This window comes from Trachurus trachurus (assembly GCF_905171665.1).
Source record: "Trachurus trachurus genome assembly, chromosome: 16".
Classification (NCBI taxonomy): Eukaryota; Metazoa; Chordata; class Actinopteri; order Carangiformes; family Carangidae; genus Trachurus; species Trachurus trachurus.
Genome location: NC_139902.1, coordinates 2,641,519 through 2,664,430, shown reverse-complemented (window position 1 = coordinate 2,664,430; position 22,912 = coordinate 2,641,519). Strand labels below are relative to the sequence as shown.

The 22,912-nt window shown below is 41.6% G+C and overlaps 2 protein-coding genes across 2 annotated transcripts; one reads left to right on the top strand and one right to left on the bottom strand.

The window, feature by feature from the left end:
* Positions 1-8,731: 8,731 nt before the first annotated feature.
* Positions 8,732-10,432, bottom strand: LOC310999168 (uncharacterized protein; the record flags this gene model as incomplete). Its single annotated transcript, XM_083989492.1, has 4 exons — positions 8,732-8,978; positions 9,678-9,755; positions 10,110-10,211; positions 10,301-10,432. The coding sequence occupies 4 exons, from the start codon at positions 10,430-10,432 to the stop codon at positions 8,787-8,789; spliced, it is 504 nt and encodes a 167-aa protein (XP_083845618.1). The 3' UTR covers positions 8,732-8,786.
* A 5,284-nt stretch (positions 10,433-15,716) lies between these two features.
* Positions 15,717-22,321, top strand: LOC310999167 (heat shock 70 kDa protein 12A-like; the record flags this gene model as incomplete). Its single annotated transcript, XM_083989491.1, has 4 exons — positions 15,717-15,995; positions 18,866-19,090; positions 19,180-19,351; positions 21,288-22,321. 4 exons carry the CDS (start codon positions 15,717-15,719, stop codon positions 22,319-22,321), a joined length of 1,710 nt encoding a protein of 569 aa, XP_083845617.1.
* Positions 22,322-22,912: the final 591 nt, after the last annotated feature.

The window sequence follows — 22,912 nt, the reverse complement described above, 5'->3', positions numbered from 1 at the left end:
TGATATGTGACCCGATCCATCGAAATGAGTCACAGTGACCCAAATTTCAAAGTTGAGATTTTGGTATCAATGGAAAGATAAGAAAATAAGCTTTAAAATGATACCCTAGTCAGAGTCATACATTTGATGGTTTTCGAGATGTGGCCATTTGAATTACGATCTCCTACTCTCTTATTCCGTTCTAAAACCTGAGAAAATAGCAGTTAAAGTTTTTGCCAGTGACTCTGGCATCTGTTCCTGTACCACGTGATTACTCGCACCCTATACGGTCCCTTGTTGTCATAGATGCAGCATTCAATGACCCTCGGAAAGCAGGGAATCTCACAATTCAGATGCTTTTTACAGCTCGTTTCTATCATAAACGGTTCAGAAGTTGTCATGTTTTGTTGACATTTTGTAAAACATGTGTAAGCGTGTACGTTCGGGTTAGCATCAAGGGGGCAGTTGTCGGTCTGAGAAGTGAAGCTCACTTCCGCATTCAAAAAGCTGCAATCCCCTCGGCTGTCGCTGGGGGCTGGCTCCAGAAGGGAGCAACTCCAATCGAGCCCCATGTTAAAATAGCCGATTTTACAGCTTAAAAAAACATATTTACAGCCTGGTACATTTTATTTTTTTGGTCTCAATCGATAGTTTCTACCCCCGCACACACTCTGAGGGGGGTGAATTTTTTTTAAACTCTACCGTTTTACTATTATTAGGGTTAAAGTTCTGGCCAATCAGGGCGCAGAACCGTTGAGTGACAGGTCCGGCGACCGCTGCTTCGAGGCCAGTGGGCGGGCTCTCGGCCGGCCAACGGCCGCACCGCTCCAAATATGGCAAGTAGAATCCAACATGGCGCGGTTCTAATCCCCGTAGTAGCGGCACAAAACAGACTCCCCCAAACCAATGGGTGACGTCACGGACGCTACGTCCATTCTTTTTACAGTCTATGGTTAGCATCGATGCTACGTTCGAATTAGCATCGATGGTACGCTCTGTTAGTGTCGATGCTACGCTCTGTTAGCGTCGATGCTACTCGGTTTAGCATCTGTTTCTGTACCCGTCCCTTCTCGTCATAGATGCAACATTCAATGACCCTCGGAAAGCGGAGAATCCCGCGATTCAGATGCAGTTTTCAGCTCGTCTCTATCATGAACGGTTCAGAAGATATTTCATGTTTTGCACCGAAGCAACACTCATTTTCAGAGGGTTTAAGTTGCAGATCAACTTTAATCATCATTTTCGTGCCTTTTCTCAATTATCTGGAATGTGAAACTTTGGGAGATTGTTTTTGAATGTCATTGCTTTGAAATTAGGGTAAAAAAAAATTTTTGATTTTCTATGGGTTTTCCACGTTATCAGCTGATTATCTAAAAATAGAACGTTGCGACTTCCGACTCATTTTGATAGAACGGGTCACATATATACTGATGTATGTAAATGTGTTTGTTCTGAGAGCGCTCCATCTTTCTATTATCATGTGATTCTTCTGATACATGACAACACACTGGCTGCAAATGCATCTGAACAGTTTAGATAGATGTTCAGCTCATCAGACTTTGACCACTCTGTTGGAGTAACACTGACAACAAGAGCTGATTTACTGCAGATGTTTAAACACTGGTGTTTGATCTGAACTGTTTCAGAGGAATGTGAGGAAGTCAACTATGTTAATGCAGCAGTGAGCTCTGACAACAACCTGCCCGCCATCTTAGGTTTGTTACTGACGTAGTTTACTTCACAATAATTAACACAACCTACACACTTGTGTTTTTCACAGTGATTAAAATGAGTAATACACAAGATAATGCATACATTTGAAAATGTGAAGGTTTACAGTCTCTTTATATTCAGTATTTCAAAAGAAGGATGTTTCTTTTCTCAGTGTTAAAATCCTCTAACTGAACCTTTAACTGTTTTGAAGTTCAGCTCCTCTTCCTCTATTGTATGGAAAATAAATGTATCTTAATACTTATCTGGGTTTAGTCTCATCTGAAGTTATTTGGGTTCATTATTTTGTACCTAGCTACAATCTCCTGGAAAGTATTTGGTGACATAACGGCCTAACCCTAACACTCCCCCTCCTCTTCCTGCTCCTCCTCCTCCTCTTCCTGCTCCTCCTCCTCTTCCTCCTCCCCCTCCTCTTCCTGCTCCTCCTCCTCTTCTTCCTCCCCCTCCTCTTCCTCCTCCCCCTCTTCCTGCTCCTCCTCCTCTTCCTCCTCCCCCTCTTCCTGCTCCTCCTCCTCTTCCTGCTCCCCCTCCTCTTCCTGCTCCCCCTCCTCTTCCTGCTCCTCCTCCTCTTCCTCCTCCCCCTCTTCCTGCTCCTCCTCCTCTTCCTGCTCCCCCTCCTCTTCCTGCTCCCCCTCCTCTTCCTCCTCCCCCTCCTCTTCCTGCTCCTTCTCCTCTTCCTCCTCCCCCTCCTCTTCACACATTCAGAATAATGAAATATATTATATTATATTTACATGATGCACAAATTAGTCTGGAAAAAGTCTGGAATTTGGACATTTCAAATGTGTAGGAACCCTGTCCTGCTCCTCTTCCTCCTCTTCTTCTTCCTCCTCCTCCTCCCGCTCCTCTTCCTGCTCCTCCTGTTCCTCCAACCCCTCCTCCCCCTCCTCTTCCTGCTCCTCCTCCTCCCGCTCCTCTTCCTGCTCCTCCCCCTCCTCTTCCTGCTCCTCCTCCTCTTCCTCCTCCCCCTCCTCCTCCTCCTCCCCCTCCTCTTCCTGCTCCTCCTCCTCTTCCTGCTCCTCCTCTTCCTCCTCCCGCTCCTCTTCCTGCTCCTCCTCTTCTTCTTCCTCCTCCTCCTCCCCCTCCTCTTCCTGCTCCTCCTCCTCTTCTTCCTCCTCCTCCTCTTCCTGCTCCTCCTCCTCCTCCTCCTCAAATTGCTGCTTTGTCTGTGATTGTAGCTGTAGAGAATGCTGTAGAGAATGCTGTGAGAATGCTGTGAGAATGCTGTGAGTTTTGGGAGTAAAACACTGGATGGGGAGTTTGTGGTCGAGGTTTTCTGTGTTGAAATAAAACTGTGTTCAAACCTGATGAAAGACTTCTGTCTTACAACATTACAACAAGTGAATGCCGTTAAAACAAGCATGAACTCCTTCATTACTTGTACAACATGAACCAAACTTTTCTGCTCTTGCATGGTGGAAAGATGTTTGGTTTAAATGCTAATTTGTGCAATGGTTTTCACTTTTCATTTTTATAATCAAGCACTCAAGAACAAGTACTCAAGGCAGTTGTAACACAATGCTAAATACAGAGCGCTGAATACACTGTTAAAATCTCTTTATTTAACCAACCTGCTGATGGTGTGTGTGTTGTGGGGGTGAAAACAGATGTTAAATACAGCTATGAGACACCAACCCACTCATGGTTATCCTTACTTTTTGATTATTATTAGAAATGGTTATTGGAAGGATTTAGCCCCATGTTTAATGCTACATTGTTAAAAACAACATACTTCTAAGTTTGAGTTGTACAGTTTGGCTATTAAAGGTGTAATTAGCCCATTTGTCTATGTAAAGCACAGAAATATCAATTTTATTAACTGTTCTGACTCATATCAGGCTGTTTGAACAGAAGAGAGAGTCTGAAGACAAAACAAAAAATGTTAAATGCATCATTGTGATTAAAAAAATTGTCTGTTATTTAAAAATGTTTAATTCCTTTCATTTTACAGGTCAGACAGAAAATGTAAATATTACAGATACATTTGCGTTGCCTTCGGACACAATTAATACTTTACAGTGATAAATGTTCATGCTTCATGTTTTCTCAACTAGTCAATACAGTTGTGGGGGTAAAAACATTGGGCCCTAGTTTGCTGGCGCAGCGCAGGTGGCGCAAGGTAACGCAGCCGGTCTAATGCAAGTTTCGACCAGCGCAGCCGAGCGCAAAGTCAGATTGGGAGATTTGTAGATCGCGCTGCGCTGAGATAGGCGTGGCCGCGCAGCAGGGGGAGGCGTCACAGATTCAGCTTGGTGCAGTGGAAGTTTCGTGGGAAAATGTCTCGCCGAGGTTGCGCTGAAAGCTCGCCACCTCCAACCAGGTCTACTCTCAGCGCAGGGCGAAGCGCAGCAGGTGCAGTGGAAGTTTGACTGACTGACCTGCAGTGCACACACGTCACCAAGACCTCACAGGCAGATCTCCACAGTTCCAGACACATTTCAATGCAATAAATATCCACAATAACCACTATTTAATGCAACTAATGGAATCAACACGTGAATTTATATCTATATAGATTGTCCCGTCACATCTGACGTCAGATCAAAGCAGAGATCAAAGGCTGTCGGCGCGTAAAGGAAACTCCACCTGAATTAACACAGCAGGGACGAACTGGCACTGAAAAGCAGCTGTGGATGTCCCAAGCAGGACTGAGGGTGGATGACTGCATGTCGCTGCCGTGTTGAGATACCACTCTGCCCTTGTGATGATCGCTTTATTTATTTATTTACTTATTAATTCATTAGCGCATCAGGCAGCCGTAATGAAAAACAAAACACAAATCTTCATCTCTCTTAGTCCACCACAGCCTCGGTATCAGATAGTCAGTATATAGCCGTATACTCAGCATCTCTATCACAGAAAAAAAGAGAGAAAAAAAGAGACGGACAGAGAGAGAGAGAGAGAGAGAGCGTCCTTGGTGTTTGTTTATGTTGTATTATACCTCTCATCTTGCTTACAGGGTTTGAATAAATGTGAGTTTCTTTATTAGTTTATTAGTTGTTGTTTCTTATATTGGGCAGGGGTTCTCAGTGTATCAGATCAAACCTGATTAAGGATATTTGTATTATTATTAGTAAACTCATTATTGGTCACTCTGAGCTCGGACCTCCGGGGAAACAGCTGTTTCCTCCGGGGAGAGGTTCGGCCTCTGGCGTCGCTGTCTCCTCCGTCCAGTCCAAGTATAAAATGACAAACTTGCAGCGCGCATCGCCCTCCGCGCAGTTAAAGGTGAGGAGAGGAGCTCATTTGATTGGTGAAGATCTGACTCGGCTGTGTCAAACCCACTCCACGCCTTTCTCTCCTCCTCCTGTCTCCCTCCCGCCCTCTCTCCTCCCTCTTCGCCGTTTGCGCCGGTGGGAGGGACGAGGGGAGGGTTTACGCTGGTCTAAGTCTGACTGCGCGGCCCACGAATCTTGCGAAATGGACCTGGTCCAGCCCCGTTGGCGTGGCGAAGCTGCGCTGAGCTTAGACTTCGCTCGGTCTAAGAAACTAGGGCCCATTATGTTTTTGTCTTATGATTGTATTACATTATTTCTTTTTTCTTTCTTTTTTTTAAAAGATACCTGCCCCATGTTTTTTATACTGTACTTATACTTGCGTTTTCTTTAACCTGCTTGTTTCTATTTCAGTATAGGGGGACTGTCAATGGAAATGAGCTTTTTCGCTAGAATTGAGTGCATTTACATTTTATCTTTAAAATGTTTATCAATGGACATTGTCCCTCTTTATCAAATCAAAGGAATTGAATTGAACCAGTAAATCAAAATGAAGACAGAGTCATACTATTCGGCCTATCTCAACCACAAAGGTCTCAAGAGTCTGGACCCTACAAGATAGTTACAGATAAACCAACAGTTCAAAGTACATCAATACCAAGGGAATAGGTTTGATTTTGACATTGGTGGGGACACAAAAGTGCTCCGAGGCATCGCTCCTGAAAGTTGAAGTTTTTTGCATTTGCAATCATAATTTCATGTTATGTAGGGGTAACTAATGAGCAACTAATGAAAGACAAGAAGGCCATTTTGAAGAGTTCTCAGTTGCTCTGGCTGAAGTCAACTGTGCATCATCATGACTAACACATCCATCATTATTTAACCTCACCTGTGAATTTCCAGCCTCTCCTCTCCTCTACCTCATCCAGCTTCTCCTTCTCTACCTCTTCCTGCCTCTCCTCCTTCATCTGTTCTAGCCTCTCCTCCTCTAGCTCCTCTGGTCTCTCCTTCTCCATCTCCTCCAGCCTCTCTACTGTCTGTCTCTGTCACCTGACTGAATATGTTGATGCATGACATATGAACAGATACATGAGGGATACAATGATCATAGAGCTTGATGGTACAGTTATTGCATGAGGAAAAAAGGCTTTTACTTTCACACAATGTGTAATTTATTCCCCGAAAATATGGATGTATAAAATTACATGAGCATCTGAGGTTTTTTTTGTAGGCCTATTTTCCCGACCAATGTTCTTTATTTTTGTTTTTTTAAGCAGTTGCTCCCTTTCACAAAGGAGGATACATGGAAATAATAAGCTAGTAGTAAACCTTATCTGTTTGCCATTAATTATTGGCTTTTATTCATTATCTGTAGCCTATTGTTGAGGCTCTACAGTTATACACCCTTGAAGGAGCCTAACTTACACTTTGACTTATAAAGAAGTGTCTTATGTCCATTTTCCTTTTCTTTTACATCCTTATAACCAAGCACAGACCCACAGGCAGAACGCACACACACACACGCACGCACGCACGCACGCACACATGCAAACAGACAGACAGACAGACAGATAGAAACACAAATGTTCATGTAGTAAATGACACCACTGATGTTAAAATCCGTCTAGCTAACGTGACACAGGCAGAACAAATGCCGAACATGTTGACAACTTACATTTGCGAGTGACAGCGGGGACGGCCAATCACATGTACGTTAGCGAGAAACGGCCGAACCAATCGGAGAGCGATATTTAGGTTAGAGGCGGGACTTCTAGCAGAGACCGGCTGTTAACCCTTTTTCTGCCATAATCATTTGACTAAACACTACGGACAGCGGACACAGCGGCTGAGTATTGGTAGGGACGTGTCCCTAGCGTCCCTACCCAATTCTACGCCCTTGATCAATACCATTGTCTAAAGAGACAGTCCAAAGTGACTGACGACATCAGCTGCGACTCAGAGTAGCAGCTGAGCCTCATTGATTAAACAATCCTTCCTTTGTTCCTAAGATGATGAAACAGACTAAAACCAAAATGTTCCCTTACAACAGTAACATGATCTATTGTAACCTTATCTATTGGTGCCTACATCTCTTCAATCTCTGCTTCATGCTCCTTGCTAACACTCCTCTCTCCTGTGGTGGACCTGCTTCTTTCACATTTGATTGATTGATTGATTTATTTATTTACTGTTTACAGGAAGAAAAATTACAATAACAAAACAAAACAAAATTTGTAGGAAAATGACACTGGAAGAGTAGAGTAAGTAAAGTGAATAGTATCAAAACCAAACAAACAGAACCACCATTTAGTAATAATCATTTTGATGATTTTAAACATCCTTTTAAATTGGGTAATAGTTGTGCATGATTTTAATTCATTGTCAAGGCTATTCCATAGTTTTACTCCAATAACAGAAAAGCATTTGGCTTTAGTATTTGTCCTTGATTTTGGTTTGTTTAAGATGCAGGTCCCCCTGAGGTCGTACTGGGACTCTCTAGTTGAGAACAGCTTTTGTATGCAGGGTGGAAGTAGGTTGTTTATTGCTTTATACGTTATTATTACAGCAGTGTTTAAATTAACCAGGTCTTCGAATTTCAATGTTTTGGTACTGATGAAGAGCGGATTGGTTGGTGCTAAGTAATCCTTATGGTGTATAATTCTAATGGCTTTCTTTTGCAGTATGAAGATAGGATTAGTAATTGTTTTGTATGTGTTTCCCCATACCTCCACACAATATGTTAAGTAAGGAAGTATGAGGGAACAGTACAGTATGTAAAGTGAGTTTTTGTTCACTATGTACTTTATTTTATGTAGTATTGCGATTGTTTTGGAGACTTTTTGATATGACACTATCACAGCCACTGAGGTCTACATAGAGATGAATCTGTCTGTATCACGTCAACTATTAGAAGCTCAAGCTGAGTTGGACTGAAGAACTGCCCTGTTCCCAGGCAGATAACGTAGCAGTGTATCTGTATGTCCCCTCTGACCCCGAGATACACAACTTGCACAACAATCAGTCAAATTTCATCAAGTAAATCCTGGGTGAAGACATGAAAAAAATTAGTCTCTCTACAGTCATGAGAACAACCTGTTGCTTGAAATGGGTATACCAAAGTCTTGTAACATATTATATTATTACTTTTTAATAGGTATTGCTTTGCATTTAAATTAACATGGGATTATTTTTTGTATTAAGAAATAATAGTACCAACTAGTTATAAAAATAGTGAAAGTTACACTTTTTTTTCTTTCCCATTTGTGGCGCTGGCGCCCCCTGGATGGACGGCGCCCTTAGCATTCGCCTATACTGCTTATGCTGTTCCCACAGTGCTGTCTTCTGTCTGCTCTGTTATGACTGAGAGATGTCTAGTGGCAGATGATACACACTGTTTGTCTTTATACCAAAATCAAATGATGAAGGAGTTGGTGGAAAAAATAAATGTTTAAACAGTAACAAATATATTCTGTAGCACCAGTCACTTTGATTATGAATTTTATTACATTGGTGATGAACAAAACAGAAACCTGAATCAGACTTACAAATACTTAACAGAGCGATAACAGTATATAACTGAATGTTCTTCTTTTTCACACTTTGAATATGGGCGTGTATTATTATTATTATTATTATTATTATTATTATTATTATTATTATTATTAAAGTTATATTTGTATATGATGATGGAGCACAGTTAAATAACAATTTCCTGCAAGGGATGAAAAATAAGGTATTGTGATTAGGAAAGCATATTCTTTTCTGTTTCAATTCACTTCATTGCCAGATGAAAACAAACAACCAAAACTTGCATTTCTTATAATCAAAGTCCAAAGTAACTTTAAAGCTTTAGCGTTGTGATCAAATAGCTGAGCTGCTGCTGTCGGTGTCATTGGCAGCACAAACTCTGATTTCTCGAGGGAAAATGTCCCAAGTATCCATCCCAGGAGTGTGATTGTCCCAGTCTGGTTGGAGAGGAGGGTTGTTTAAAGCCATCAGGCGAGCCAGCCAGCAGCATTCAGAGAGCAGCTGATCCCAGGAGTACTGGACTTCCTGTTGAGAGAGAGAGGGAGGAGAGTCATTCACACTGTGACGCCTCTACTGGCTGTACCTAGCTTAAAGGGATAGTTCACCCAAAATTCAAATTTCACTCATTATCTACTCACCGCCATGTCGACTAAGAGCAGTGAGCATTTTCAGAGTCCTCCGTGCCTTCTCTGAGTTACGGGGGGGTCCGTGCAGCAGTATTTGTCCATATAATGGTTGTCAATGGATACCAACTTTCTTCGTCCAAAAAGACACCCCAAAAAACATCCAGATACCTCCATGCTGCTCGTCTGTAATGTCCCTCTTGTACTGAAGCCCCGACATGAGAAATTGTTCCACCGGACACAGGAAGAGCAGTGAACTGAGACACTGGGAGCTTCCACTACAAACAAGTTTAATTTTTTTTCGGAACAATTTCTCATGTCGGGGCTTCAATACAAGAGTGACATTACATACGAGCAGCATGGAGGTATTTGGATGTTTTTTGGTGTGTCTTTTTGGACGAAGAAAGTTGGTATCCATTGACAACCATTATATGGACAAATACTGCTGCGCGGACCCCGCTGTAACTCAGAGAAGCCACGGAGGACAAAATTCTCACAGCTCTTAGTCGACATGAGGGTGAGTAGATAATGAGTGAAATTAGAATTTTGGGTGAACTATCCCTTTAAGTACATCTACTGTGTGTGCTGATACCAAACTAACCTGAGAAGTAACTCCACTCTCAGAATGGTACAGAACCATCTGAAGATGCTGCACAGCCAAGCCTCTGTACTCTTTGACCTGGAACAGAAGATGGTTCTTACTATGGGTGGGAGAAAAAATCCATTCACATAAATATCCCAAAAATTTTTTTTTTATATTGTGCAATGTGCATTTGTTAGCCTTTTTTACATACAGAGAGTACAGTTTTTGAAAAGGGTTTAAGTTCACTTTATAATGGAGTATGTTAATGTTATATTATTAATGTTAATGGGCAATATCGTAGAATCGCAATTTAAAATGAATCGCCATCCAAAAAATCATAGAAGAATCGAATGGGGAGAAAAGCATATTGTCTCAGCCCTAGTTCTTACAGAGCTGCAGTGCAGCAGCTTTAATGAGCCAGTGTTAGACAGCAGTCTTCCTGCTCTGTACCTTCTGAGCTGTCAGTCCACCACCACCCTCAATCAGTCCATACACTTCATCTATCTGCTTCTTCTTCCTCTCCATTTCTTCTGCTGCAACTTCAAACACTTCCTATAATCAACAGGGGGAGAAAGAAACACTGTAAAACCTCAGTTCAACACTAGAGACTGAGTGATCCGTCTCATCAGACTCTACTGTACCTGAATACAACGTTTGATGTCCTCTGGCTCTGCTCCACGTTCCCTCAGCTGATCTTTGATGGAAGGCCACTTACGCACTCTCAGCTGGTCATACATCTCAGTCAGTCTGCTTTTGCTGACTGGGCTGTTCATGCTCTCAGTGTTTCCTGTCTTTATTGAAGCACTGACATCCTCTGCAACTCTGCAAGAATCAACGTTTAAACTTATCAAATCCAGAAATAAATATCATATAATATAATGAATCAAATTCAGTCTGAAATGTTTTTTCTAATTGTATTCCATGTTTGACATCTGAGGCCAGTTACTACTTTTTGAGAAGGGCTTGGCTTAAAGGGACAACGAGGAGTTTCTATTTGGTTATAAAAAAGTCTGATATTAATGTGGATGAATCTACGTTACCACTTGTTAATGGCCCATTTTAGATAAATATATGGTTTTGTATCTATGGTTATTTTGTTATTATTAGTGGTGGTGGAAATGCTGGGCGAGCCGACCAGCGTTTCTTTACTTTCGGTTTCGTGGCGAGTCATGAGAATAACGCCGCCGAATCTCCGTTTATGGTGGGAACTACGACGGTATGTGATCGTCTTCCAACCTCTGACTTTAATTCTTGATGAATGAAAACATGAGTCTGTCTTGCGCCGGTCAAAGAATTTCACGGTGCGGAGGCTCATAAATGTAGTGTGAAGACACTTTGCTTTTCCTAAACTCCTGGTTGTCCCTTTAAACTGCTGTGGTAGGGAAGTGAGGTGGGACTAGACTGGAGTGTTGATTTGGTTTTTAATGCCGCTCTGGCTGTTCACGTCAGAAATAATGACAGGAAGTGATGATGTCTGGAGGGTGAGCTGCTGCTAGCTGCTGCCAACTGGAATGGGATGTTTGCTGTGTGGTCAGTACCTGTCTTTGAATGACTGGAGTTCTTCCTCTTTTGCTTTACGAGCAGATCTGAGAGGTGAAATATTCAACATGTGAAAAACATCTTGATCTGCTGTTGCACAGTAATGAAGCATCTGTGAGATGAATCAACTACAATAAACACTTTTCACTAATTGAACATTTGAGTATTATGAGCACATCACTGGTTTCAGTGGAACACCGGGAACATCTTAAAGGGATAGTTCAACATTTTGGCAAGTTGGCCCATTGCCATTGTAGGGGAGGAAATATTCATCAATATTCAATAATATCTCCCCAGTACGTGTCTTGTCTTTCCGGTGTTAAGATGAGGTTTTCAAAATAAAGTAAAGTAAATACTCGTTTAATCTGACTCCGGGTTTCTGACCTAAAAAAAAATGTTTTTGAGCTGTAAAACCTACACACTGACACAGCCATGTAAATTCACATGCAATGTCAGGGAGGGAGTGGGTATTGAGCACATTTACACACTGTTATCCCTTATTGGTGAAAGTGATGCTGTTACAACCATCCCCAGTCTTCCCTAATAATAATAATAATTAGCCTACTAATTACTAATTATAATGGCGGTATACAATGATACGTCGTTTCATTTTTCAGCTCATACACGTTTGTTTTCAGTCGGATCCAAAAGCCACAGCACTGACAGAGCGTCATGTTTCCATGACGACTGGCCGGAAAAGATTAGCAGTGCCTCATGTTTATATGACCCCCGATCGTAAAAATAAAACTCTGAGAAGTAACACTAAACTTTAACATCAAAGACACACGTACGCAGTGCACAAGTACGCAGGTTATTTGAAGCGCTGCTCAACGAGCCGCTCCAGTTGGACTGTAGCCGAGCTAACGGAGCTAACGGAGCTAACGGAGCTACGGAGCTAACAGGTAAACAGATACACGTGTGGTCGGAGCGGTGCCTGGACTTGTTTGCTGATAATGATGTCGGCATTTTCGGCAGGTTTTTGCTTGTATTTATACAGTCTCTATTCTATGTATCATCACAACATCCTGCAAATGCATTTTTGGTCATTTTCGGCCGAAAATATGCGGTTGCCTGATTTTTTGATGCATCTGAAATTTATTTCATTTTATTTATGTTTAATTCGGTGAGTCTTTTGCGTACCACCTAGAGGGAGCCCACGTACCACTAGTGGTACGCGTACCACAGTTTGAGAATCACTGGTATAGATTATTAAAACCACTCAGTGACCTTCTTAACATAGAAGAATAGCCTCGATGCCTGGGTTGAAGTATTCAGAGGTATAATAACATGATACTCAATCTTATCTGTCCAACTCAGAGGTTAAGGGTGTGAATAGTGCCCAGTGAAACTTACCATATCTAAGATCTTTTAGACTAACTTAGTTCAGGGATGGCAGATATAGACTTAAACTATTCAGTGACCTTCTTAACATAGAAGAACAGCCCAGACACATAGGTTGAGATATTCAGAGGTCATAAAATATAACTCAATGATTAAAGGACATGATACTCAATCTTTTCTATTCAACTCAGAGGTTAAGGGTATGAATGTTACCAAATGAAACTTACCATATAACTAAAGACCAAATCAATATCCAATAACAGATTCTCAACTATTTAGAACAAAATCTCAAGACAATATTAGAAATAAAAGATTCTATGACACACCTGGTGTGTGGGAGCTCTGGTAAGCAGATCAACTCAAAGTGAGGTTCTTGCTCTTTCCCTTAAGTATCCAACCAGAACAGAAACACTTCTAATTCACATAACAATTGGGACTTTGCATAGAGATACCATTCACATCTGGAGACCTTTGATCATCAGGGGGTCTTTTCATATGACAATGAGTCACCTACACCTTTATACTTCTCGCACTGAGACCAACAGAGTAAATCAGGTAAATAGATGGTGTTTACATTTTAGAGTGATGAGAAACAGTTCCCAAATGATGAGGTTTGAGCCTAGAGCCGTTTTCCCACTAAAATTAGCGGGTCGACGCGGGTTTTTTAAACGCGGGTCGACCCGCTAACAATCGGCATTTGGCCCCTTTCCCATTGACCAAAATGAGCCGAGTCTGACCCCCCGCTGAGTGATCAGACAGAGCATAAACCAGTCGCCCCGCTCTCATCCGCGGTGCAAGAGACACACACAGTCATGCCACAGCCGCCCGCCGCGGAGTGTCCGTCCGCCGAGGCAGACTCTCTGGCTGGCTGACCTGGAGCACCAGGACCGCGGAGGACAGAGAGTCTGCTGCGGCCGGATGACGGACGTCCGCGGCACAACACGCCAGTTAAACAGACTGTCGCTTCTTTTCTTTTTTTCAATCGTTTTTGGTCAGTGTTCTCTGATCTTTTGATCCCAGTCTCGGATGAGAGCAGAGCGGAGCAGAGCTTTGTTTTGGTACGTGATATGAGACGCGACCGACGCGATGACGTAGCGTCACGTAACGCTCAGCGTCATCACGTAAATTAGCGGGCTGACGTCTGGCGTTCCCACTGCAAGCCGTTCGGAGCCGAGCCGATTAAAGGCGATTTTAACCCGCGTCGCTTGCCGAGTCGTTTGACCCGCGTCGACCCGCCTACGCGGCTCGGTGCGCCTTTCCCACTGCCACCAAAAGCCGATTGTTAGCGGGTTTAAATGGGTTTTTTGGCCAGTGGGAAAGGGGTATAGGTGGTTGATTAGTTTACAGATAATCAAAAAGGCAGAGAATGATGACATTCAGTCTGGAGAAAACCTTCTACTGTTTCAGAGACAACATTTCAGGGTGGGTGTCTGACTGTCTTACACCATAATCCCTATAGTTTTAGGAGTAGGTTTGTTACCATTAATTGTCGGTGCAAGCTGTTTTTAGAACGGCGGAGCAGAGCCGTGAGCTGCTCAGAGCTACGCTACGGAGGCTCATTATGGGATTTCTTGGTTTCCCTCATCAAATACACAATCCAACAACTCCACAACGCTCTGGTGGACAAGTTGTGAGCTGCACATTCACCACACTATGAGATAATAACGGAACATCATGAGATGAGTTGTTTTAGAGGTAAATCAGAGACAAGAAATCCCATAATGAGCCTCCGTAGCGTAGCTCTGAGCAGCTCATGGCTCTGCTCCGCCGTTCTAGAAATAGCTTGCACCGACAAATAAAGGTAACGAACCTACTGCTATGACTATAGGGATTATGGTGATGGGCCAGTTTGCCAAAATGTTGAACTATCCCTTTAAAGATTCACTATGATCCACTCCAATAGCAGTTACAGTCTCAAACAGCTGAGTCAGCAACACACTGACACCACTTTAACATCACGTTCAGAGTTGATGAAGGTGGTAACTACTTAGTAGTTGTCAGACTGAGTCCATGTGGTGTAGCTTACACCGTTACATACTGTGCTGGATTTCAAATCTGTTCTATGCATCTTTAAAAGTCTTTAAAGAAATATATCTACCTCTCCTTGTTCAGTTCCTTTTTGTAATATTCATCCATCCCACCAAACCTATTTAAAAACAGAAAGTTAACCCTTTATTATCGACTGATTCCAGATCTGTGGAGTAAAACTGCCATCAGCTGAAAAGGTTTCATGCTGTTATTGAACACAAACTGTTTTACAAGTGAGATTAGAAGAATACTTACCCTGCCCCTTGAAGCTGCAGTTTATAAAATTCTTCCAACTTGGACACACTGTGTTTTTAAAAACAGCACCAGAAAATGGGTTAGTTGAGTGAGAAGTGGAGCACAGATTCATTAACACCATTCACTCTGAACGTTCATGATTGTTCAGATGGTTATTTCTACATTTTCTGTCAAGTTCATTCATTTCATACTTTTACTGACTGATTTTACACATTTCTTCCTAACAAACAAAAGAAACATGTTATCAGTGTTGAGTTGCTTGAGTCAGAACTTGTTGGATCTGGTTTCATACAGTACCTGACCGTGACTGCTTCCAGATCAGATCTGTGGAGTAAAAAAAAGGGTGAAAACATATTGAACAAAGTGGTGAAGGGCCACATACAGTAAAGACCACACACACACACACACACACACACACACACACACACACACACACACACACACACACACACACACACACACACACACACACACACACACACACACACACACACACACACACTGACCTTGTCTCTTTAAGTTTCTGTCCAAAGTCATTGAACCCAGTCCCACTGTGAAACACATGATGGATGGATGGATATAACACTTAATTAAACCATTAATACTCTTAACAGTACAAAGATCTAAACCTGAACACAGTATAGTTAAGAGAATTGAGTTTCCATTTACCCAGATTTGCTTTGATGTCCACTCATTTTGCTTTGTTGCTTCGCTGTTGCTCCGTCTCTGGGTGGAATGAGGTTAAAGTGAAAGTTACACCATTATTTATATGTGACTCCACAAACTGAGCAGGTTTGGATGGGAGTGTTCTCAGTCTGCCCCTCCCCATGCAAAGCTGATAAATACAGTGCAACTGTTGCATGTCAGCACTCTGATCCTTCTCCTGCTGTGAAGATGGACGACTCGTACGTCATCGCAGTCGACTTCGGCACTGCCTTCAGTGGCTATTCTTTCAGTCTAACACCTAGAGGAGAAGTCGATCCACAGTTAAAGCGCTGGGGTGAAGAGGTTTCAAGAGACACCCCAAAGACCCCAACCTGCATCCTTTTCAATGAACATGATGAATTTTTAAAGTTTGGTTATGACGCCCAAATGGCTTATGGTGAAATGCGTGGTGAGGAGGCAAGAAAACACCTCTTCTTCAGTTGCTTCAAGATGTCCCTCTATGACACAGTAAGTACCAATTATGACAATGTTCTTCATGGTTTATCATAAAATGTCTAGTTTAAGTATGATATTCTATGTATTTTTGTAATATATCATCAAACAGATTTATACACTGCAAAAATTCAATATCTTACCAAGAATATTTGCCTTATTTCTAATCAAAATGTCGTTTCTAGTCAAAATAAATCTCATTTTTACTTAAAATAAGACTCATCACATTAAAAAGCAGCTTGTTTTCAGACACTTTTTACTTTTTTCAAGCAAATTTTCCACTTGAAATAAGTAGAAAAATCTGATAGTGGATCAAGTTTTTCTTTCTTATTACAAACACAAAAAACTGCTTTCACTGGCAGATTTTTCTACTTATTTCAAGTGAAAATCAGAGGTGAGTAGTAACGCGCTACATTTACTCCGTTACATTTACTTGAGTAACTTTTTGGATAAATTGTACTTCTAAGAGTAGTTTCAATGCAGCATACTTGTTACTTTTACTTGAGTATATTTCTTCAGAAGAAGCGGTACTTTTACTCCGTTACATTGAGCTTCATTCTGGTCGCTACTCGCTACTTTTTCTTATCGATCTGTTTATGTTTTAATGGAGATACTTCTGAGCCTCTGTCACGTGACTGCGTTTCACCAATCAGATGTAGCCACTCGCGACGTTTGCCTCCGTTTAACCAATCAGACAGAGCCAGGCAGTCACATGACCGCACACAAAATCTCCGCGGTAAACAGGACGGTCACTCCGCCTCAAATTTGAGAAACTGCGGCTACTAAATGATCAGGATGACGTCAGCCCTGGTATGTCGGGGATAATGTCCGTCAAGGCAAAGATATTCAATATAAACCGTCTGTGGTGAAGGTTCTCAGTCATCCAGGTCATCTTATTCTTCTTCCTCCCCAGGAAGTTTAAACCCCATACACACCTGGAGACATGTGACTCCTAGTCACATGACCACCCCTCCAGTTTCGGGGGTGTGGTCATGTGACTGAAGTCTAGGGGGTGTGGTCATGTGACTTTGGTTTTACTAGAAACCGCTAGAAACCAATCATAGGACCACACTCTGGGTTTAAATACCTGGGTTTCTGGCATTAATCTCAGAACTGAAGAAGCCTCTTGGATGAGCGCACGCACACTAGTGACTAGATAGCAGTGTAATGTGATGTAATAATGTAATTCTACTCTTCCATATTGTTAAACTTTGTGTAGACCTTAGTAAATCCTAGGGCTGTCATGTGATCATGATTAATCTGATTAAAAGATTTAACGCAATCAGCCCATCAGCAGCGCAGAATCACTCAACTCAAAATCCCTGAAGCGTCTCTGGCGTTGCATTTGGGGCAGTTGTCCGAGTAGACTAGGGACACACCGGCCCCGGAAGCGCTGCCAAGCGCCGAAGCCCTCCCGTCCCGTTCACACCAGATGCGCATTTCTCCGCACTGGTCCACAAGCGCTTCTGCCCCTCAGCTGTGTGTGTGTGTGTGTTAGAGCCCTGCAAGGGCCCAGGACTTCGGCCCCAGCCCGTCCCGTGGTATCCGACAGCAAATATTACATCATTAACACTAGACGGTCTGACGGGCCTTTAAAAAAAACAAAACTTTTAATGTGTTTGATGCTTTCTGAAGCCTATGAAATACACTTGATTTCAGAGTATTTATTCCTCGGACCGCCATAGCGGTCATATTAAGGGCTTCATATAACAGCTGTTAAAGACCAGTGTGGCCAGCTGTGGCACGCGCGAGAGAGAAAAAAGACACTTCACAAACTTTAAGTGAGGACAGAATAGATGTTGATTTAGTAAACACTGACATGCAGTGGTGGACAGTAACGGAGTAAATTTACTTGAGTACTGTACTTCAGTACATATCCAGAGGATCTGTACTTTACTTGAGTATTAGATTTCTTTGGTACTTATGACTCTACTTGAATACATTTCCAAGACAAATATTAGTACTTTTACTGGAGTTAATTAGTAGGAAGGCTGAAAAGTACTGGTTACTTTCAGCTCTTTTTCTAAAATCCTATTGACCACAAGCTGTGTTTGTCAAAGAAGGAAACCCTAACCCCTAAAAGCAGCACATCAGTGCAGCTGCTTTCAAAGAGTTCATTCTCACTAACAAGAGTTAAAAGCTCCTTACATTCATTTACAAACTATTAGAGTCATTCATTGATGTGAACAATAAGACATTTACTCTGACTCTGACTTTGACTTCAAGTACATTTAAAAACATGTACTTTTGGATACTTAAATACCTTTAAAAGCAAGTACTTTTTTACTCTTACTGGAGTAACATGTCGACTGAGATACTTTTACTTGTAACGGAGTACATTTTGACCAGTAGTATTTGTACTCTTACTCAAGTACTGGGGTGGAGTACTCTGTCCATCTCTGCTGACATGTTAGAGAGCCTAAACAGTAATCCCTATGCACCATACTCACCCTCGTGTTTTATTTTGAAAATTGACAATCGGTCAGACAATGTCAACAAGTTAGTTTGTCTTAGTAGCTGCTGAAAAAGGAGGAACAGGGCCACATTAATGTGGATAATGTGGAACTGTTAAGGTGTTTAATAAACATGTTAAGTGTAAATACTCTTCTTTCTTCAGTCTGTTTGCTCATGCAAAATAAAGCACAATTAATAGCCTATAGATTAAAAATGAATGATATTTAATTGTGATAAATCCAAATGAATCCACAGCAACCCTTTGATTAATCTGATTAAAAATTCTAATCGTTTGACAGCGCTAGTAACTTCAGATTGTCACAGAGATGAGCATAAAAATTCACTGAACAACATGCAAAGTTATTGTTAAAACATGTCACAAGACAGTTCACCCTAAAAACACATGTGAATATCTCGTCACTCACCGACAGAAACTCAACAGAGATGTGACGATCGAAGCTGCAAACGGGCAGTCGATGAAGGCTCTGAAGGTTTTCACAGAAGCTTTACGCTACATGAAAGAAGACGCACTGAAAACGATCCAGACCAACACCCAGGGGAGGAAGTTCATCGCCTCCGACTTCACCTGGGTGCTGACTGTCCCCGCCATCTGGGATCCTTCAGCTAAACAGTTCATGAGAGAAGCTGCAACTGAGGTAACGCTGAAAACATCAAGTGTTGGTAAATGTGCAGTAAAAGTTTTGCTTTTGAAAGTGGCTGATGAGTTTTTCTCTTGAACATCCAGGCTGGTATTGTGACTGAAGAAACCAAAGACAAGCTGCTCATTGCACTGGAGCCAGAGGCAGCCTCAGTCTGGTGTAAGAAGCTGCCGGCTGAAGGTTTCATCGCACAAAACCAGGGAGGAGACACATTAGACCAGACATCAGGAACACAATATATTGTTGTTGATTGTGGAGGTAATGTGTGTGTTTATTGTTTTTCTTTTTATGTTATATCAGAATAATTCAAATACTGACTATATTGTCCATGACAACAAACCTAATCATAATTAAAAAGTAATTCGTTTTGTTACTTGTTACTTTGCAGAAAAAGTAATTGAATTAGTAACTGTGTTACTACATTATGAAAGTAATTACAAGGAAAGCATCACTTCTCTATAAAATGCTTAACTATGTCAAACTAATTTACTCTACCTGAGCCAATCACCATCACATATTACAGTTTTTCTCAATTGCTAAGACACGTTTCTGTAAAGCTTCTCTCCTTTTCTCTAAACTGTGAACACAAACCCCAATTTTCAAGCTACGTTCACAAAACCTCAGACTCTTCTTGCAAAACCAAACTTTCACCTCAAAACAGTTCAATCTGTTCTCAAAACTGAACTCTGTTGTCAAATCGTGCCCCGAGTCAATCAACATTAAAACCACTACTGAGCAGCCACTAAACACTACATAGACAAATAGAAAACACAACGCTCAGCACATGAAGCTGTAGAAATAAATGTTTATTGTTCACTGTAGCTAAATGCATGTTGCAAAACAAAAAACCTCTGCATTTACACTGTAGCACTTCTCTCCTTCCCTTTCTTTCACCCTCCTCCCTCCCTCCCTCCCCACATCCATTTCATCCCCTTTTCCTTCCTTCTTCTTTTTTCTTCCCAGTTCATCCCTCCCTCCCTCATCCTCTCTTCCTTCACTCTGTCATCTCTCATCTTCTCCTCTTCCTCTCCCCCTCCTCTCCCTCCATAAATGCATGTTGCAAAACAAAAAAAAACTGTGCATTTAGCACTTGTACATAGTACAACTGTAAAAAAAAAAAAAAAAAAAAAAAAAAGTACAAAAACCAGAAATCCTGTACATTTACACGTAGCACTTGTACAGTACAAAAACAAACAGAAATCTTGTGCATTTAGCACTTGTATGCAGTAAGCCTGCGTAAAAATAAAGTACAAGAATATACACATTAGAAGTGCAGAACTCAGCCACAGCATCATTTCTCTGTACTGGATCAGGCCACAGGACTTCATCCTGAACTAGCTACAGTATATGTTCCCTCACATCATTGGACACAAGTGTGATCAGATTGAGTTGTTGTGTTTAACCGGTGAAACTTGTGCTTTAGTTGTGTTTGACTTTTGCCACCTGTGCTCAGCATTATGCAACACAGCTGCATCACAATGAAAATGTGTTGGTGAGTTGTGTCTAAACAGGTGAAAAGTGCTGATGGTTTTACCAAAAGAGAGTGACTGATTCATGGGTTCAGGCAACTGAGCACTTGGTTCAGACAACAGGGTTTAGTGTTTTAGCAACTGAGAAAAATATGCGGTTGTCTCGCCTTCCTTTCCCCCTCACCCGCCCTCAAAGAAAAGAGCTCGTTGCTGAGAGACTGCCTGCTTTCCATTAGTTACACTGTTTATTTATAACGCCGTTATTCCCATCACTGCTTTTAAACCATGAACCAAGACTTACTCCAATGGTTCCTAACTGTGCTTCAGTTTACCGACTGAACCTAGACGTTTCGGTAACACTTTACTTGAATAGGTATTCATAAGATTGACATAACACTGTCATAACCATCAATGAATACTTATGACAGCTGTCGTTAAGTGTCATTCGGTAAGTTATGTCACTTTTAATGCAAAGTTGACATTGTTTGAGATGTTTTTGTTATGAGAACTTGACATCATTTTTAAAGTTTGGCAATTAGGTCTGCTATGACAGTTTAAATTGTCTTTATGTCAAGTTGTTGATGTTTATGACAGCTGTTATGTCATGGTTATGACAGTTTTATGTCAATCTTATGAATACCTATTCAAGTAACGTGTTGCCGAAGTTTCTATTATAATTTGTTGTCATGGGTGAAAGTGTCTGTAACATTCTTTTTGTGTTGCAGGTGGAACTATTGACATGACAGTTCATGAGGTGCTGGAAGGAGGAGCCCTGAAGGAGCTGCACAAGGCCTCAGGAAACGACATGGGAGGTCAAACTGTTGACAAGAAGTTCAAAGAGTTCCTCAGAGAAATCTTCTGTGATGGTGTCTGGGATGAATTTGAGAGAGAGTTTCCCAGTGAGGTTCAGAGAATGATGTATGATTTCACAGTTCTCAAAAAAACAGAGAGAGATGTTCAGATCACCTGCCAATATAATCTTGGAGAAACAGCTAAGAAAAAGAAAAAGATGGAGCAGTTCTTTGAAACAGTGCAGGGTGCTTCCTGGAACAGCGGGTCAATCAAAATCACAGAAGAGAAGATGAGGTCCTTCTTTGATGAGTCTCTGACCAGCATCACCAACAGTCTCAGAGAAATCTTAGAGAAAGACCTGAGCATTGAGTTCATCGTGTTGGTGGGGGGCTACGCTGAAAGCGAGATCCTCCGTCAACACATCATCAGGGAGTTCAAACTAAAGTGTAAAGTGCTGTGTCCTGCTAGGCCCCAAGAGGCGATTGTGAAGGGAGCTGTGATGTTTGGAACAGAACCAGCTGTGGTGGCATCTCGCAAAAGTGCCTTCACTTACGGGATCGCTACCAGTAAGATGTTTGATGAGTCCAAGCACAAGGCAGAGAAGAAATACACTACCAAGGATGGAGAGGATCGGTGTGACGATATCTTCAAGAAACTTGTAGATATTGATGAGGATGTGGGCTGGGATGAAACCAAGTATTACACCTTTTGTCCTGTAACTGCCAATCAGACAGGAATGAGGTTCAGTTTTTATCAGACAGCCAGAACACCAGCTCCATTCTATGTGGATGAGTGGGGAATAGAGGAAATTGGCTCCTTCCGCGTTGACATGCCAGACGTTACAGGTGGCACGGATCGTAAAGTCAAACTGGAGATCAGGTTTGGCTTCACAGAAATGATAGCAACTGCTACTGACATGAAGTCCAAGTCAACAGAATCAGTCAAGCTCGACTTCATGGCTCATTAATAAGAAATGTTTCAGCCAACACAGTTGGTGAGATTTGTGTCAGAATTGATGAGGCATTTCCTCCATAAATAGTGAAGCGGTATGTCAGGGATCTAGAACAGATTCTATGTGGGCTACATATTTAGAAGGTTTTTCATTCTGATTGTGATACAGTACTAAATATGTAAAAAATAGTTTTATGAAAATAATTCATAAGCCATTTTTTCTGGCAAAAACAACAATATGCAACATAGTAGCTAACGCAGTGTACAACACAAAGCCTTGACTTTAACTTTTGGGTCAATTTGGGAAAATTTGTAGCTCAGACACCTGATCTTATAAACCTAAAATATATTGGACTGATGGAATGATTATTGTTCCGTTCATGTTGCTCATGGAGCTAAATGACATTTGTTATGAATAATTATATGTGTTTTGAATATTGTGTAAAATCAATAAACTAAGAAAAAAGAGAAATGATGTTGAATTAAACACCTTTAACCCAACATGGCTCTACATGTGGGAGCGTTATGGAACCTGTAACAAGGCAGAACCTCATCACTACACAACTGAGACTGAACTTGTCCACTAACTGTGATGAATCCTGGATCA